The 20,522-nt window shown below is 45.7% G+C and overlaps 1 protein-coding gene across 2 annotated transcripts in view; it reads left to right on the forward strand.

Annotated features, from left to right (window-relative positions):
• The window catches only part of rims4 (regulating synaptic membrane exocytosis 4), a 41,422-nt gene extending 22,083 nt beyond the window's left edge, over positions 1 to 19,339 (forward strand). Inside the window, exons 2-7 of one of the 2 annotated variants that reach the window (XM_061041828.1) lie at positions 3,158 to 3,302; positions 11,150 to 11,262; positions 13,359 to 13,460; positions 15,142 to 15,281; positions 18,846 to 19,050; positions 19,149 to 19,339. In XM_061041828.1, coding sequence (XP_060897811.1) covers positions 3,158 to 3,302; positions 11,150 to 11,262; positions 13,359 to 13,460; positions 15,142 to 15,281; positions 18,846 to 19,050; positions 19,149 to 19,171 — 728 coding nt within the window. In that variant the 3' untranslated portion in view covers positions 19,172 to 19,339. Of the gene's footprint in view, positions 1 to 3,157; positions 3,303 to 11,149; positions 11,263 to 13,358; positions 13,461 to 15,141; positions 15,282 to 18,845 lie in introns of both variants that reach the window. The other variant, XM_061041829.1, reaches the window with a different exon arrangement.
• Positions 19,340 to 20,522: the final 1,183 nt, after the last annotated feature.

Raw genomic sequence — 20,522 nt, forward strand, 5'->3', positions numbered from 1 at the left:
CAGAGAAAGGTTGTTTTTATATTTTATAGATTTTTAACCTTAAATTAGACTTTTTATTATTTATGTTTTATTATACTCATCATCGATTAACGTTTTGCAAAAGCAGCGTCACATGCATCTCAGTTCTCATTCAGGTGTGTGTGTGTGTGTGTGTGTGTGTACATGTGTGTGTGTGTGTGTGTGTGTGTGTGTGTGTGTGTACGTGTGTGTGTGTGTGTATTAACCTGTGTGTCCTCACTATAAAAGAAAAACAACTTCATTGTCCTGTCCTAAAAACAAGGTCAGAGACCTCGTTCCAGAGCACTTCATTATAAACTCAACCTCAATAAACACACACACACACTGACCTCTTCATGCACACACACACACACCTCTACATGCGCACACACACACACGCACACACACACACAAACACACACACTTCTTCATGCACACACACACACAAACACACACACTTCTTCATGCACACACACACCTCTACATGCACACACACACACACCTCTACATGCACACACACACACCTCTTCATGCACACACACACCTCTACATGCACACACACACCTCTACATGCACACACACACACCTCTACATGCACACACACACCTCTTCATGCACACACACACCTCTACATGCACACACACACCTCTACATGCACACACACACACCTCTACATGCACACACACCTCTACATGCACACACACACCTCTACATGCACACACACACACCTCTACATGCACACACGCCTCTACATGCACACACACACCTCTACATGCACACACACACACCTCTACATGCACACACGCCTCTACATGCACACACACACCTCTACATGCACACACACACCTCTACATGCACACACACACACCTCTACATGCACACACGCCTCTACATGCACACACACACCTCTTCATGCACACACACACACCTCTACATGCACACACGCCTCTACATGCACACACACACACCTTTACATGCACACACGCCTCTACATGCACACACACACGCCTCTACATGCATACATACACACCTCTACATGCACACACACACACCTCTACATGCACACACACACACCTCTACATGCACACACAGACACCTCTACATGCACACACACCTCTTCATGCACACCTCTACATGCACACACACGCCTCTACATGCACACACACACACCTCTACATGCACACACACCTCTACATGCACACACACACCTCTACATGCACACACACGCCTCTACATGCACACACACACACCTCTACATGCACACACACCTCTACATGCACACACACCTCTACATGCACACACACACACCTCTTCATGCACACACGCCTCTACATGCACACACACACACACCTCTACATGCACACTTCTTCATGCACACACACACACACCTCTACATGCACACACACACCTCTACATGCACACACACACAGTTCTACATGCACACACACGCCTCTACATGCACACACACACACACCTCTTCATGCACACACACACACACCTCTTCATGCACACACACACACACCTCTACATGCACACACACACACCTCTACATGCACACACACACACCTCTTAATGCACACACACACCTACATGCACACACACACTCACACACACCTCTACATGCACACACACACACACACCTCTACACGCGCACACACACACACACACAGATCAGTCCCATAAAATCTGCCGTGCATTGATTTTGTGGTCCATTTCGTGACAAGATGTATGTGTTTGCTGTGAGGAGGCATCGAGGGCGTTTGTCCTTGGACGTGTGAAAGTGGTTTTTCATCGCTGAGGTCTTCCTTCCTCCGACAACGATCAGGTCAGAAGAGGACAAACACACAAACAAGCTGCAACTGAGCAGAACACACACACATATATTCTTCTTCTGGGTTTGCATTTTCAGAGAAAACATCAGAACACACGTTCAAATGCACGATCCCCGAGAGATTACAGGACACACTCCACAGAGCATTTTATCTTTAACTTATTCTGCAATAAATCTGCAGAAACAGAATTCATAACCACATTACTCTGCATCGTCTACTTGACCTCGGACTCGTTCTCACCTCTGGACCGGGGGCAAAAACACGCTTGGTAAACCGGAGAGAATGCTTCAAGTTTCATGTTTCATGCAGGATGATCCTATTTTATGATTTCAGCACCTCCAAACATTTTGTTTCCTGCTTTTTTGAGGAAGTGTAAAAGGGGTCGCGGAGCCGGTTTGTAGAGACAGTGGGTATCGACATGTGGGAAATGAACCACGGGTTGGATTTGAACCCGGGCCGCACGCCTGGAGGAGGCTACTGGACTCCCCACATGGGTCAAACCACTAAATTACTGGCTCCCCTGAAACACTTTTTAAACTCATTTGTTTTGTTCTGTCTTTTTTTGTCACATTTTTGTAATTTTTGAAATCCAAACATTCAATTTGTTGAAATAAAATCAGAAATTAGGGCTGAGATTTTTGCTGAAAGAGCTGACACTCAAGTCAATGCGGTCCGTCTCCAGAGCGTGTCAGCAGCGCCACTACACTCTGCTCGGTTTCAAATACGCTGCAAGTCTATTTTCTACAGAGCTCGCTGCAGGCACACGTTGAGCTGAGCAGAACAGAACGAGCCAGACAGGAAGTCAGACAAGGAAACACACAGAGTGTCCGCTCAATTTAAAAATAAAACACAACATATAGACTCCTGATCGTGTGTATGTGACTTCCTGTGCTCTTGCAGCCAGCATCTAGTGGACACTTGAGGAACTGCAGGATATTACACTTCAGCCACACCTTCATTTCTCAACACCGGAGGCTGATTCTTAGTTTTCAGACCCTGGAAGTGTTGAGGAAATGTTCAGGAGTTTTGAGTTTGTGTGAATCCTGACAAATCCAGTTGATTCTGATTATCCTTCAGAGTCTGTGTTTAATTCTCAGTGATAATCATTTTCTGAACAAAGCAGCTACACAACCAATCAGCAGCTTTTATCTTCTCCTCACAGCCTGGTCTGCACGTTTCTCAAACTATGATCAACTTTAATAAAATCCCTCATGTGGAGAGGACCTGACTGAATATGTGTGTGTGTGTGTATGTGTGTGTGTGTGTGTGTGTGTGTGTGTGTGTGTGTGTGTGTGTGTGTGTGTGTGTGTGTGTGTGTTTCCCTGCAGTGGACACGGAGGGCAGGAAGCTGAAGGGGGGCATCCAGAGGAGCACAGAGACCGGTCTGGCCGTGGAGATGCCGAGTCGGACGGTCCGACAGGCGAGTCACGAGTCGATAGAGGACAGCATGAACAGCTACGGCTCCGAGGGGAAGTGAGTAACTCCTTCTGCAACATGAAAACACAACGCCTTTATCCATATATGTCACTGTTTATCAAATGCAAAATTGAATCACACATGTAAAATAAACCTCACATTGGTGGTTTGCATCGAGCTCCACTCTCTTTGGACACACCTCCTTCATCCCTTAGCTCCTCCCACCTCCCCTTACTCCACTCTTCCCCCGCCCCTCTCTTCCTGTTTCATCAGCGAGTGTCTGCGAGTCACGCCTCACACTACGCTGATCGCCCGATCGTACAAAGAGGCGCCGCCCTCGGCTGAGTAGCTCCAAAAACGCCTGAGTGCATCCGGGGTGAAACATCAGCTGGGAGCGTCTGTGGAGCGGGACGACCAAATAAAATAAGTGGGAAACATGTATTCCAGTTCTCGCCGTTGCTTTGCTGCTAGACAAGGAAGGGGAAACATGACATAGAAAGCGTTGGTAAAGCCTCCTACTTGATTGGCTGATTCAATGTCATTGAGCTGAAAAGTCAAACATTTTCTAACTTTGCACGCGCCCAAAATATGCTTGAAAAACACGTTGCTTAGCAGCAGAGAAGAGCGCCAAGCGAGCGCGCTGCACCAGAGGGACACAGCGTTTCTGCTGTCGACGCGTCTCTGTGTGCTCGGGCCCTTAAAGGTTACGTAATGGTTATGGTTTTCATATCAGATGAGTTTAAACAGGATGATGGATACAAACTGTCTCCTGCTGTAGCATGCGTTTTATACACGCCTGTACACGTTATGTAATGACATCATCACGAATATACAGCAGGACGACACACAGGACAGGAGCATTAGCTTTCAATCTGAAAATGAAAGTCACCAATTTAAACAAGATTATGCAAAAGAAAATCTCCCGTGGTTTCGGGTTAAAAACCAATTCCCGTCCAACTTGGGAGGTTTTTTTTTTTTTTTACTGGGAAAGTTCCTCCCAAGCTTTTTGTGTTTCCATTTAATTTTCCTCCTTAAGCGCCGGTGTGTTTCTGTAATCCTTCAAAGAGAAAGTCTGCAGGGATGAACTCACACAGAGAGAGGGGGGGAGAGGGAGGGGAGAGAGAGAGAGAGGTCGGGGGAGAGAGAGAGGGAGAGAGAGAGAGGTGGGGGGAGAGAGAGAGGGAGAGAGTAAACAGTAAAGCCCAGTGGAAAAGCACCTCTGACATCAGCAATATGAGTGTAGTACTACTGTACACGCACACACACACACACACACACACACACACACACACACACACACGGCCACATGCAGATCAGTGCCAACCTGGCTACCAGCTTGAATTCCTGCAGTTACATAACAAAGACGGACAGACATACTGACTGAGGGGGGGGGGACATGGAGCGACTCTCAGAGGATGATTGCATCATGGAGCAGCATATTAATACATATTTTGAAATGTGTAGATACTCTGAGCCGCTGTGGAGCTCGTATCCCAAATGAGAGCGTGTTGAAAGTGTCCGCGATACACGCCTCTAAAGCGGCTAAACGAGCAGGTCAGGTGTGTGCGAACACACGAGGACACTGACTCTCTGGTTACCTTTCTTCTCTTGGTGCAGGCATTAAATATGAAATATCAAACTGTTAGACTCGTAAAGTAAAGCTCTCATGAGAGGCAGTAGTGCAGCGGGAGAGGCGTGCTGAGATGCTGAGGGAATACACATGATAATAAATGATGTAACCGATGGTATTTAACGATCGTCTCATGTAAATGTCACAACGAGGCGTTCGTCACACTCGGGTTCATCATCAGAATATTAATGGACATGAAGTGTTGGGCGAGCCGAGAGCTTCATTTTGTGTCTTTAAAAGATGGAGTCAGTAGAAATGTTTGTAAACATTCAAACTGGGCCCCTCCTCCTGGGCTCATCTCCCCCAGAAGCTCCGCCCCCTGCAGGATGTAGTGTGTACGTTTACTGCTTGTAGCTACACTGCAAGCTAACGCACGCTAGCACAAGCTAACCGCCGGTGTTTGTCACCTGCCTGTCCAACAGGAAGCAGACCAACTCCACGTCCACGAGTAAAAGACAACACAAGGTTCACCCTCGTTTTAGAACGAGCTTTATCCGCTTGATGTTTCTCCTCACTCTGATTATATTTTCTCTTCTTTGCTGCTACGTCCACGTCTTTCATATTCACCGGTTTGAATGGCGTCCAATCACTGAATCCACTCCTAAACTCACCTGCTGCGCTGTCATTGGCTGGAGGAAACACACCAGCTCCGCCCAGAAACGTCCCGAGTCAACCAGAACAAAGCAGAACAGTAAAATCCAGTCAGAGGACAGAGTCTCTGCAGACAGTCACCACCACACATGTATGGAGGCCCAGAAGGGACAATGGAGCAGCTTCACTTTAGGAGAAGTCTGTATTTTATTTTGAAGGAACAAGCTGCTGACTCTGTCTTTACTTTAGGAGAAGTCTGTAGTTTATTTTGAAGGAACAAGCTGCTGACTCTGTCTTTACTTAAGGAGAAGTCTGTAGTTTATTTTGAAGGAACAAGCTGCTGACTCTGTCTTTACTTAACGAGAAGTCTGTAGTTTATTTTGAAGGAACAAGCTGTGCTGAGCTCCAGACTACTGACCTCAACAGAGGTCTGTGCTGATTGAGGGCCGCTCAGGTTTGTGTTTTTCTCTCTCTTCAAACTGACCTCGATGCCTCGTAATACCTCGAGTAAGGTCAGAGAACAGGAAGTGAGAAGCATCCTTCATGATATAATTTGATGGGGACACTCGAGGCTCGAGCGCCGATACTGGAACGCTCATTATGTTTGTCATTGAGAGGCCGAATCTTACTAACTCACACACTGCACCCAGTGATTACATTCAACACTCACCCTGTCACACTTTTCAAATCCTGAACTTTGTGTTTGTCCAAGGGGAGTCTGAGCGGTGTGTCATTAATGGAAGGAGAGATGTGAGGTAGGAGCACTGTTTCCCAGCCTCTTGATTCGCTCACACCAAGACGTAAAATGTGAACCGTTCAGAGGTTTGAGTCAGAGTATTTCCTCGCAGAGAGCGGCGTCATTGGAGGCAGCTGCAGCAGCACAGCGCCCTCCGTTCTGTCCGTGTTTCCATCAGCTGTTTGGCTCGCCGTGTTGATTGAAAAAGCTCTGCGCTCGAGTACGCTCCACCATGAATAAGCACTTTGTTAGCTAACACCATCCAATCACACTTATGAGCTTATTGATTTATGTTTGGGGCAATTCAGGACCTGGCAAGTGTGTGTGTGTGTGTGTGTGTGTGTGTGTGTGTGTGTGTGTGTGTGTGTGTGTGTGTGTGTGTGTGTGTGTGTGTGTGTGTGTGTGTGTGTGTGTGCTGAGGATAGTGATGCAGGGCTAACTGGGGATGGTTTGAGGTGTTTGTGTGTTCATTTAAGGGATATCAGGATTCGACATCAGGCCTTGTCCTCTTGGTTCAGTTTATGTAACTGGAGTCTGATACGGGATGAGCACCGAGGACTTCACGTCAAAGTTGCTCGCTTTACAAAAAAAAAAAAAAATCCACCATGTTCTTCTTCTGTTCATATTTGACATTCAAAGCTAAGGGGGGGAATTTATTTCAGGTTTTGGTTAGATGTCCTGTCATTGCCAACAAACTATAAATCAAGAGCTCGGGCAGGGACAAGTTCGGCCTGCTGAACTTATTGCACAAGAGAAGAGTTTTCTTTTCCAGGAGCCAAAGCAAATCAGTTACGTAAGACCACCAGCAGAGGGACGTAGTTTGAAGAACGTTAATCGCTTTTCAAGTCTTTTCAATGCAGGTCAGACCTCCATATTCACACACTGATGGTAGAGGCTGCTGAGTAAAGAGTCCATCAGTATTAACTCATCCATTCATACACATTCACACACTGATGGTAGAGGCTGCTGAGTAAAGAGTCCATCAGTATTAACTCATCCATTCATACACATTCACACACTGATGGTAGAGGCTGCTGAGTAAAGAGTCCATCAGTATTAACTCATCCATTCATACACATTCACACACTGATGGTAGAGGCTGCTGAGTAAAGAGTCCATCAGTATTAACTCATCCATTCATACACATTCACACACTGATGGTAGAGGCTGCTGAGTAAAGAGTCCATCAGTATTAACTCATCCATTCATACACATTCACACACTGATGGTAGAGGCTGCTGACTAAAGAGTCCATCAGTATTAACTCATCCATTCATACACATTCACACACTGATGGTAGAGGCTGCTGAGTAAAGAGTCCATCAGTATTAACTCATCCGTTCATACAAATTCACACACTGATGGTAGAGGCTGCTGAGTAAAGAGTCCATCAGTATTAATTCATCCGTTCATACACATTCACACACTGATGGTAGAGGCTGCTGAGTAAAGAGTCCATCAGTATTAATTCATCCGTTCATACACATTCACACACTGATGGTAGAGGCTGCTGAGTAAAGAGTCCATCAGTATTAACTCATCCGTTCATACACATTCACACACTGATGGTAGAGGCTGCTGAGTAAAGAGTCCATCAGTATTAACTCATCCGTTCATACAAATTCACACACTGATGGTAGAGGCTGCTGAGTAAAGAGTCCATCAGTATTAACTCATCCATTCATACACATTCACACACTGATGGTAGAGGCTGCTGTGTAAAGAGTCCATCAGTATTAACTCATCCGTTCATTCACATTCACACACTGATGGTAGAGGCTGCTGTGTAAAGAGTCCATCAGTATTAACTCATCCATTCATACACATTCACACACTGATGGTAGAGGCTGCTGCGTAAAGAGTCCATCAGTATTAACTCATCCATTCATACACATTCACACACCGCTGAGGAAGCAGTGGGAGCAACTTGGGGTTAAGTGTCTCGCCCGAGGACACAGCGGACATGTTGCTACAGGAGCTGGGGATCGAACTACCAGCCAAAAAAGTTTTTTTTTAAAACTCACTCTGCGTCATTGAATGGGGACTGACTTATCCAGTATCTATATCGCTTTTCCCGTTCAGGGTCGCGAAGCTTGGAGTTGATCCCAGCTGTCATTGGGCGAGAGGCGGGGTTACAACCTGGACTGTTCTCCAGCCAATCACAGGGCTGACATATAGAGACAGACAACCAGCCACACTCACATTCACACCTACAGACAATTTAGAGTCAGCAGTTAACCTAACGAGCATGTCTTTGGACTGTGGGAGGAAGCTGGAGTACCCGGAGAGAACCCAGAACATGCAAACTCCACACAGAGAGACTCCTGTCAGACAGGGATTCTAACCAGGAACCTCCTCACTGTGAGGGGACAGGACTAACCACTGCAGCACCGTGCAGCCCTTCTGAAGCAGCTCAGGCTAAAAGCTTTCAAAATCAAACTGTTCAGCCGTGTCTTAAAGAAGGTTGTGAAACTTTTAAATAAGTTAGTGCATACTTTAAGGTGCGACTTTGCTAATATATCATTTGTCAAGAGAAACATTAAAGTGTGAAACTCGAGCCTGTCTCTTTAAGATGGCTGTGCAGTAGTCGGAGATCTTACATGGCACAGGAAAATATTCATGCGTAAATCAGTTCCCCAGGTGGGCCACCCCAGTTTAAAAAAGTCTGGACACGCCTCTGGGGATGCATCACAAAATCATCTCAAATTGTTTCTGCAGCATTTCCACTGTGTCCTCCGCCTGCAGCGCGCCGTTTACATCGAGTGAGCGAGCTTCACATTTCTGTGAATCCGTCCTGTAATCCCCCAGATGTGCCTCATACACGGGCGATATTATAATCTAAAGCTCGGGATTTTATCACCCAGTAATACCCACTCTGCTAATGTTGCTGACTTATTGCATGTCAGCGCTGTTTACTCACACTCACACACTCTCACACACACACACACACACACACACACACACACACACACACACACACAAAGAGGATTTAACCCTCTTCTCTTATTCTATTACCTTTATTAATGGATCTTGTTAAATTAAAGTACCAGTCGTGTAGTGAGTGAAATGATAAAGTGACCTTACTATATGATCAGACATTAAGGAAACATGCTATGTTGAAGTGCTGGCTTCTCTGACAATGCAGCAGCCAGTATGTCCTCCTTCTAACTTTAGATTCTGGTCCTGAATGCTCTGGATTTGTTTGGACCAGAGAAGGTAGGCGGTTTTAAGGCGACCTCCACACGGCCGTTTTGGATGCCCCTCGGTTTGCCAGATATGAGAGCAGTTATCAGGTCAAACCAACAGGTGTTGCAGCGATGGAAGTGGGCAAGAGAACTGGTTCAGATAGAAGTGATTGTACCCGACCTAAAAAGCCTCTGCATGTTTCTAATAAGCTCCACGAGCAGAAACGTGCTCAAACTAGGATCAATATTGGAGATGCTTTTGAAAAATGGAGAGAGGTTAGAACGCAGAAAGGTTTACAGACCGATGCAGAGCTGGCTAAACACTGAAGCTTCAGTGTCCACCACATGGCAACCTGAGTGAGCATGGACTCTAGAGAGGAGGGGGGGACAGCTCTCTACAATGTTTAGAATTTAGACTGCAGTACCAATTTTAAACACTAGGGGTCAGAGTTACATACTGCTCCTTTAATTAGTGCAGCACATACATGACAACATTCACATGAATAGAAACCTTTAATACAAAAATGCAATCATGTACTGTGTCAGATTCCAACCTGAACATAAAAACAGCAGAAAGGAAGGAGACATCAGGTGACAGATTTGCACGAGTGTCTAATCTCAGCTAAGTGACTTTGTGTGTTAATCACTTTGGAGGGACACACCTGGTAAATTATTTTGTAAGGATGTACTTGTGTTGAGACTCCTGATTGTAAAATGAATAGTGAATTTCGTCCCTTGTGCCTTTGTGTTTCCTCTTTGTTGGAACAATCTCATAAATATTTTGTCGCTTTCTTCCCTTCGTTTAAACGACAAAAAACAAAGCTGTAATTTAGGTCACAGTGAAGGACGCTTTGGTTTCAAACAGACAACAGCCATTTCCTTAAATGTGCAGCCCAAAGTAGGACACTCGCTTAAAGAGCACGGGACTGTGAACGAGAATGAATTATGAAAGGCAGTGAAGATGAAGAATGAGGTGGTGTAGGTTGAGAGATGTAGGGGGATTGAGAAGTCTTGTAAAATGATTGGGGGCTTCAGTAGACCTGGTCCAGGATGTTAGCATGGAGGTGAGCACAACAGGCTGCTAGGCGAGGTGGTGGACTGCACACTTCAGCTGTTTTCACACATGCACTCCTAAAAAAAATTTCAGGAGGACTGCTCCTGAAATTTTCCCGACCTGGCTGTTCACACATGCACCTCACAGCTGGAGACTATCCCTGTCAGACAGGGGGGGGGGGGGGGGGGGGTCTGGGGTCTTCCCATGATGCATTAGCGCCCTTTTCTGTGGCTGCAATAGGCACTGTCACAGCCGACTCCGGTCTCCCCTACTCCTGCAACATGTTGAAAAGTTCACGTTCAGAGAAATACTTATGCAAGGCACTGCACATCAGCATCATGACATGTCGGGCTGGATTTGTCCTCTGATGGAGCACACACACACACACACACACACACACACACACACACACACAGTCGTAGTACACCTGGCTCTCTGCCATCAAAGCACTCTGAGCTGATTTCTTTACGAACACACACAAACACAGAAAATAAAGTCAGAGGGTTCAAACTGTAAATCCAACGCTCTGATGTTACCTTCAGGTACACCTTCTGAATTTTTGTTGGTGTCTCTGCAGACTCTTTCCCGTCCCGGACTTGTTCTTTGGTGAATTAAGAGCCGTCTGCATGGTCGTGTTTAACCGCCCTTCTCTTTGTGTCTCTCCCCCTCGCTCTCTCTCTCTCTCTCTCTCTCTCTCTCGCTCTGCAGTCTGAACTACAGCGGCATGTGTTTGGCATCGGACGCACAGTTCAGCGACTTCCTGGACGGGATGGGACCCGCTCAGTTTGTTGGGCGACAGACGCTGGCGACGACATCCATGGGTAAGAGAAGTCATGGGTATTATTACAAACGGCCTCTCCTCTGATCAGTCTGTTAACAACGCCTCCCTCGACCTCTACTGGGAGGGACGGTGAAGCAGCAGTACCACGATTCACTTGGATGTAGTGTCTTGATATTGCACAGTCCATGTTGGGATGGCCAATGGCTGCTTCACACTAGAAGGATCCAAATGCAGACTCCAAGGGGAGGAGCACACGAATCAGGTTTATGGAAAAGTCCGGGTTCAAGCAAATAAATCCAGGGGGGTCGACAAAGGCGGGAAAAGTCAGACATGAGGAGCAGGATCTGAAAATCAGAGATAAGGGTGATTAACAAAATAAAACAGGAAGTGACAAAAAAAGACCATAGACCATCACCACCACCATGGTCTTTGTCCGACCCACATAGACCATCACCACCACCATGGTCTTTGTCCGACCCACATAGACCATCACCACCACCATGGTCTTTGTCCGACCCACATAGACCATCACCACCACCATGGTCTTTGTCTGTCCCACATAGACCATCACCACCATGGTCTATATCTGACCCACATAGACCATCACCACCATGGTCTATATCTGACCCTGTATGTAGTCAGAAATCTGCTGAGATCATTTCACGCTGTCATAAGAAAAAGTTCCAGTTTTATAAATTTTGACCCCACTGCAGAGTTTCCGTCCCCTGCACTTACCCCCTTACAGGCTGTAGATAAACCTGATATATCATACCCAGCCCGTCCTCCAGTGATCTACTGTAAGTGGGTCAGTTTCCTCACTGGCACCGTGGCGCCGTCCTTGGCTGGACTACAGTGACTCCGAAGCTGCAGTCCAGTCCAACATTACATAACATCAGAGGACTCAGAATAACTTTGGCCGGCGTCTGCTCTTTGTCACTTTCAAAGGTTTGTCATTTCAGGGACATATGACTGACTCTCAGTGAGCGGAGTGCAGAAAAAACTTTCATATGATCGCAAAATGATCTGATTTTAAAAGCTCATGAGTGCAAATCTTGATCTCTGAGACCTAGTCCACACATAGTTTTGACCTTTAGTTTTTCAAAGGTCAAAACTCACCTTTAGTAAAACTCCTTCCAGGGTGAAGATTTTCAGAAACTCCATTTAAGATGTGTATGTTGTTTGCAACTGTTTGGGGCCCCCAGGCCATTAGGGGGGCCCCTGAAGGCTGACAAACTTCAAACCAAAGCAGTGACTCAAAATGTGCAAATGTTGCAATGACAGTAGGAAACCTCCCTCCCTAAGGGGACCCCATCTGACAGCAATCATCCTCGTTGCTCTGCTAAGTGTCCCATGCATTATTCCTGTGAAAACCAAAGTTTGTTGGGGCGCCGGTAGCCTAGTGGTTAGTGTGTGTGCCACATGTACAGAGGATATAGTACTTGATAAAAGTCAGCCCGGGTTCAAATCCGACCTGTGGCTCCTTTCGCGCATGTTGTTTCCCACTCTATGGGAACTCTGTCTAAATGAAAGAGAGTGTCTGAATGAATTTTCTGGTTTGTGGTTATTACCTTAAAGTCCATCCATTATCTATTCCACTTCATTCGAGGTCCTTGGGGGGCTGGAGCCGATCCCAGCTGTGATTGAGCGAGAGGCGAGGTTACACCCTGGACGGGTCACCAGCCAATCACAGGGCTGACATATAGACAAACAACCAGCCACACTCACATTCACACCTACGGACAATTTAGAGTCAGCAGTTAACCTAACGAGCATGTCTTTGGACTGTGGGAGGAAGTCGGAGTACCCGGAGAGAACCCACACATGCACAGGTAGAGAACATGCAAACTACAAACAGAGAGACTCCTGTCAGACGGGGATTCAAACCAGGAACCTCCTCACTGTGAGGGGACAGTGTTAACCACTTTACCACCATGCAGCCTGATGCCTTGAAATCATAAACTCATAAAGAATAATATAAATACTACAAATGTTCATGCTGTTGAAGCACCTTCTCTCTGTAAATATACCAAAAAGTTTCCAGATATTTTGTATATTTTCTTTATTCTTTTCTTTAAACTGTCTAATAATGATGTTTCTGAAGTTTCTAACACACACCTGTGTTTTCCCCCTGTCCAGGTGACATAGAGATCGGCCTGTCGGAGAGGAACGGGGGTCTGGAGGTGGAGGTTGTCCAGGCCAGAGGACTCACCATGAAGCCAGGTTCAAAGGGACCTCCAGGTGAGTCCACTCCCCTCCGTCCACCCAGGAGCCAAAACAATCAAACCTGCTCTTCTTGTTTGTTTGAAGCTGAAGTTTTGATGTCTCGATTCAAATCAAAAACAACCTGCAGTGGTTGTTTTATTTCCTCCACAAACGTCTTCAGAGTCCTTGAAGAGATAAAAAATGCATGAATGAAGAGGAGGAAGTGGTGTTTTATATTGCACAGGGAGCTAACAGACGGTGAGAGGAGGAGATAAATTAGTAAAATCTAAATAATGCTGCAGTGAAAACATGCCGCACCATGCTCTGATTTCAAACAGAGCTGCACAAAATCAGTGCAGGATAAACAGTCCAGGGTTTCTGAAACTCTGCGTTTCAGAGTAATGATGAGTTCATGGGAAGCAGAAAAAAAATCTGAGAATGTTTTTAATAACTTTCAAATATAGTGGGTTTTCTGGGTCACCCTTTGTGAACTGATTGGTTGGCGCCCTGTGGACTGAGTCTGACATCAGCTCCACGGATCAATAGTGGTTTTTGGAACAAACAGTTCTGGGATCTCCCCGAGTGGAAACGTCCATCGGGGAGCTCCCCAGGGAAACACGCGCCGTCAGAGAGGCTGTTTATATTTCCACCACCGATTGAAACACTCAAACGTGACAACAGAGTGTGTGTGTGTGTGTATGTGTGTGTGTGTGTGTTGTAGGTTTCATCAAAAATAATTTAATTTCTTCAGTTGTTATTTTGCCTTTTTTATGCTCGATACTTTTAAACACTAGGGGTCCGAGTTACATACTGCTCCTTTAAAAAGAACCCACTGATTGAGGCAGCAACTCCTTTCTTTTGCAGGTTAAAATTACCAGTTTTGCGGTACCAGTGGCTTGTGGTTAATGTGCTCATAGCGGGCAGCCTGACATGTGGCTTCTTCTTCCTATGCCATTGCCCACTCTTTCTCTTTTTCTCTCCTCGATTTCAGACTCATTCCACTGTCCTGTCTTTCTAATGAAGGCAAAAAAGAAGTCCCAAAATAAATCAGGGTTTTTTCAACAGAGATTTGTGACTACATAGAAATCAATGTATTGAATTTAAATGTCTTTCTCATTATCAAAACGTCTTTATCTTTAGAGAAACTAGTCTTTTATCTAATTTATCAAAACAAAAACTTTCATTGGATTCATTGATCCCGAGAAGGATTTAGTTTAGAGGCAGCTGACGGAGAGGAAGAGACCTGCTGAGGATCTTAAAAACTGTAGACTCCAGAATATATAAAAAAATCAGCTGTTGTCTTCCTCTGTCCGTTATTCTTCATGTGATGAAGGCGAACACCGCTGCATTGATTTGAACTGCAGGAAACAAAGCAGACCTGGCATGTGGTGTTGTAAGTTGGATTGTGTAACCACAAACTCTGAGCTCTCAGAGTACTCGTCGGCGGTTGCATAACGTTAAATCAGCCATTGATCCTAATTGCATGAGAACAAATACGAGGAAAAACTGAAACTCTAAACCAGATGAATGTGAGGATGACCACATGAGTAAAGTATGGAGGGAAGGTTTACGTCAGAGACTACCGTAAAACCTCTAATAGAAGCTCATCCCAATTTACAGCCCGTCGCCTTTACTGATCTCACTTAATGCCCTGACACTTTGAGAGCCATCTTGCCGAGTTTCTCTTAACTTTTGTTTCTGTCTTCTGTGGTTGCAGCGGCGTACATCAAAGTTTACCTCCTGGAGAACGGCATCTGCGTGGCCAAGAAGAAGACCAAGTCGGTGAGGAAGTCTCTGGACCCTCTCTACAACCAGGTCCTGGTCTTCTCTGAGAGCCCTCAGGGGAAAGTGGTGCAGGTGAGCCGGCTCGCCAGACAGCAGTAGTACTTGACCCCTTTGTTGGCACCCTGATTGGCAGCTAGAGAGAGGATGTGTTCTCATAATTTAAAAAGTGACAGAGAGGAACCATTGGATGGTACCATGCACTCTGTGTTGGACAAACTCTTACTACGCTTGTTAACAATGTGTGATAAGAGTTCTGATGTCAACTGAATTTAGCGTTTCACTAAGAATAGGATCATCAACAAAAAGAGTCCTGATGCACATACTTGCAGCAGGTGAACACTCTTAAAGGCAGGGTTGGTAATTTCCTACAGATCGACTTTTTAAGATTTTTGTTGAAATTGTCTTCAGGTCCTGACAGAAATTAATAACTCATGTTCTCTAAAAAAGGAACAAAGAAAATCCGTCATCTGTAGCTGTAGTTGTAAGTCTGTAAAAACGTCAATCAATGTCTGCCATGAGGTACCAATCTGATGAACCAATCACACGCCTCCCTGTCTCCCTGCTCGCTCTCTATCTCTTGCGTGCTCTAGCTCACACTCAAAGCGCATCACCGATGACGGAGTTTATACTGTGAGTTTACTTACCGCTGAACGAGACATGAGACGACGTAGTTTCTACACAATGTAAGAGATGAGCTGAGGTCCACTTCTGGAGAGACGGCGCTCGTTCATGTAAGTGAGGGGGCGTGGCTTTAGAGGGAGCACAGAGGGGAGGGGGTGCAGACGGCCCTGGGGGAATGCTACTTTCAAAATCATGCTAGTTTTCCAAAATGACCATCCCTGCCTTTAACTCAGGTTTATACTGTAAAAATCGATGCAGGTTTTGAATTAAATCTCAGCATGAACAGCTCTCCACTCTGCTAAATCAAGAAGTGACAGATTAAAACATTGCTGCTGATTTCAGCCGTTTCCATTATCCAGTGTGAATGAGTTTGATGAAAGTCGGAGGACAGCGACTCAGACAGCGGATAATTAAGAGGGAAGCGTTTAGTGGCTAATTGCAGAGTGAGGAGACGAGCGGAGAGGAGCAGCCCGAGGCACATCTGCAGGACTCTGAACATTGTTTCCACCGGCTGATTACTGAGCGGGCCTGACACACGCCTGTCTCCATCAGTTTATTGACAACGGCCACTGTATGACCGACACTGCTCCGTTACTTTTTACTGCATGTTTTATATTTGAGTTTATTTCCCGATCAGACACAGAGCAAAGAGGATGTGGAGACAAGACACGATCTGTAGGTGAATCATTTGATCCAATGTGACTTCAGAAGCGAAAACAAATATGGAGGACGATCGATGTCGTCAGCTGGCTGTCCTGCTGTGTGTTCTGTTTACAGCGAAAAACAGAAAACTAGAAAAACGTTACAGCTGAGATCCTGGCGGAGAAGACGGATTATGTGTGGCTTTATCTAATGTGCAGCACGAACTGAGGGAGAGTTGGCAGAGTTGCAACATCCGGTTGGTGACACCTCTTGGTTTGCTCACTCTCATTGGCCACTGCAGATATTCCATCGGGACCAATATTGGTATTCAGTCCAACCAGTTATTGTTAACATCAAACATGTTTGATATTTAATATTCAAGATCGATCAGAAAGGGGCCAAAATCATCCAGTGTGAAGCGACACACCTCCAATGGCATCCTTTAACTCGAGCTGCAATCACCTGTGTCCTGCATTGTTGTGTTAGCATGCTAATGTTAGCGCTCTTTAGTTAGCTTGTAGCTTCACATTGCATGTACATTTACACAGAATGAGCGTGATCTAAAAACTCTTACTAACATCCAAATAATCAGTGAGTATGTTCTTCTTCTTCTCTCTAGTCCTTGACTAAAACAGCTTTTATACACAAGGGGAGGAGCCGGCCGTCCCGTCCATGTAAACACGGCTCTGACAACAACACAGCCAGCGGGACTCGAGCTTCTCACTCATTGTAGACAGTCATGACTCAGAGACACATTTACACAGGATAGACTTGATTTATGATTTATTTATGTGGAACATGTCGACATGACATGACAAGAGTTTGCAAGTAGAGAAGAAGAAAATGAATATATCTGACGGAGGAAAAGAAAGTAGGATGCAAGACTGAAGGGGTTGTAAAATAGGAGAGGGAAGGAAGTAGAAAGCCGAGCGCGGAGATAAGTCAGTGGGAAACAGAATCGATGCGAAACAATGAAAGAAAGAGAGAAAGAGAAGAGAGAGGTCAGAACTCAGTGATCAGTCGTCTCTTTGTTCATCTTTTGTGATGCTTGCGATCCTGAAGCAGCCGGAGCTCAATCAGAAGATCAAACTTCAATCCACTCGAATGGTCTGCCGGTTCCCTCAGGTCAGATTTTCTCCTCGTGAACTTTTCCACCAGAGTCACAAAAAGACGTCTGACTCACGTTCATCAATCCACGGGGTTGCATTAAAAGCTTATTTTTTTCTTTCTTTTCATGAAGACAAACTAAAATATCTCGATATCTGCAGAAGCTATAACGACACATGGACACAAAGAATCAGAGTAGAAAGGCTTCACTTAATCACGTCAATCTAGTGTGGTAATGCTCAGGATTGGTACTTTTTGAAGGTCTCAAATCGAGAGCTTTTTAGTCTCAGGTAAGACCACCACTGATCGGCTATTGTTCCACGTCATTACTGTGATTAGAAAGAAAACGCCTCTTTCTAATACATTGAGTAACTTGAGCCCTGCCCCACTGGGTCCCTTTCTGAAGTGCAGCCATGAGCAGCTTTACGCATAGGTTCACAAGATCAAAGGAGAACTACAAGATCACCGCCTGTACCGCTTCAGAAAAGATTTGGATGTGGAATAATGCAAATGAACTCTGCCCCCTTGACCTCATCCCTTTGTCCATTACCCGCACACTGATTCATGTACAGATTTAAGCACGCTGTTCGACGAGGGTAAGCGACCTGCGACCGCTGAAACGACATACATTAGGAAAAAGGTGCAGAATACTGAAATGCCAAAACAACATCATGCATTAACATCGGACCTGCTGCAAATACAGAAACGATGCAAAGTCAAGCAGAGAGAATCACTCCCATGATTCCCCTCCAGTCTCAACATCATCTTTTGTTATTGTTTTAATTGAGAGCCCCCTGGTGGTGGAATTTACATACTGTATGTTGTATCGATTTTTACAATAATGGGTTGTAAAAAACATTCCTTTGGATACTTGGGCCCCCCCTGTGGGTCCCGACTCCCACTTTGGGAACCCCTGTGTCAGAAGGCTTAAGGACGGCCTCAGCGCGACCTCTTTGCCTGCTAGTATATTGATTGAAAGTAAGGTCGAGACTGCATTTCCAATATGGTTACCGCCATCGTTGGGCTTTAAACTGCCACTTCAGAAACAATGGATGTCGTCATTGAGACGACGTTCCATTGTTTTATGTAGCTTATGAATGCTACCAGCTCATCAGGGCTTGTAGCCACTGCGCTAACACCACATGCTAACAGCTAGCTGTGTTGAACTATGGCGTCACATGCAGTTAAGAAAGCTGAGCGTTGGTTTTATGGTATGAATATTACATTTCTTGCTCCTAACTGACATCTTGCCATTCTCTTCCCCAGGTGATCGTTTGGGGCAATTATGGACGTATGGACCGCAAATGCTTCATGGGCGTGGCTCGAATCCTATTGGAGGAGCTGGACCTCAGCGCGATGGTGATCGGCTGGTACAAGCTCTTCCCTACCTCCTCCATGGTGGACCCGACGATGGCGCCACTCATCCGCCATTGCTCCCAGATGTCCCTGGAGAGCACCATCGGGCCCTGTTGTGAGCGATCATAAGACTCAACGCTTATCGTCACGTTTTGTTGATGCGACTATGATTTCATTGCCGTGTCGACTGAGACTTTTTCTTACACCCTGCAGCTCTAGGGTCAGCAATGGGGTGAAGAATCGTGTCACTCGAGGACGCTTTGGACCGAACTATCCCTCTGATCGGACAGTGACCATTCTAATTCGTGGGTCATTGGAAACGCACTGTAATTCTTTTGATATTTCATCCGACTGTTTCCCGGGACTCAAGGGAAACAAGTTTCTTTTGTTGATGCAACTGACCGCCCCCCCCACCCCCCCACCCCCCCCCCCCCCCCCCTCTGACTCCCGGGGAACTGTTGCTCTCTGCAGATCTCTTTGATGGAAAACAAAGAATACCCACCTAATGAGGATACTTCAAAGGAGGGCTCGGTTGCCAACATCGATCACATCCTTCTGGGACCGGGATACACTGCGGGGCTCAGCTTTGCTTCAGCTACGCGCCTTCTTCACAGCCCCGCTTTGGATTCTTATTATCAGGACAGCTTGTTGTCTTTCTGTGTCGACGGCTCCTGAGTGCAATCAGTGCGTCCACGAGTCCGGTAGAGGAAGTGACACTGCCCTCTGGCTGTTTGGGACACAAGCAGGACGTTGTGAACGGCCAGACAACAGAGGACTTTTTGCAGAAGAATTAAGCCTATCTGTTGTAACAAACCAAGACATCTTGGTTTTGAACACTCTGACTTTGTGTGTGTGTGTGTGTGTGTGTGTGTCACACATTTGGCCCTTCAGTGTTCACTTTATTTTGTACTTACTGTATCAGAGCAGAGTAGGTATGAATGAAGCTCGACATATGACCTGGTCCTGGGGATTTCAGAGTGCTGCTGGTTTTCTTTTTCACCAGTTTTTTTGTACCTGCACTGCACGGCAAACATTGGTTAATGAGTGGATTAATGAGGTCCCAAATGGAGTTATTCCAAGATTTCCAGTATCTTCATCGGCCTCCAATATTACCATAAATGAGGTGTCAGGTAACGGCCAGTACACTACTTAATGCACCATTACGATACCATAATTTGAACAAGGCTGCAGATGTAGCAGAGAGAGTGAATTGCTAGGCATTAATCATTCATTTCTGACAATAATTTAAATTGTGTAAATCAGACTATACTCTGTACAGGAATCAGCATCAGGTTGAAAAAGAACAACCAGCAGGTTCTGAGCTCCCAAGGATCAAAACTGGGGCCCTGAAATCGTCTAGTGTGCCGGCTTTACTGAGTCATCATCTCTCGGAGGAAGGGCAGGTGATAAAAACGAACAGCCTCATGGGTTTCTAGGTGCCATTACACCTGGTTGTTTCCTGTATCGATGCACAAATTGAGATATCTGTCGTACATGAGCAGGTGCTGATCAAACCAAGACCTTTCATGAAGAGTTGAAAATGGAATTAATCAGGTAACAGTCACTGAATCAAGACAACATGCAAGA

The sequence above is a fragment of the Labrus mixtus genome, chromosome 7, assembly GCF_963584025.1.
Source record: "Labrus mixtus chromosome 7, fLabMix1.1, whole genome shotgun sequence".
Lineage (NCBI taxonomy): Eukaryota > Metazoa > Chordata > Actinopteri > Labriformes > Labridae > Labrus > Labrus mixtus.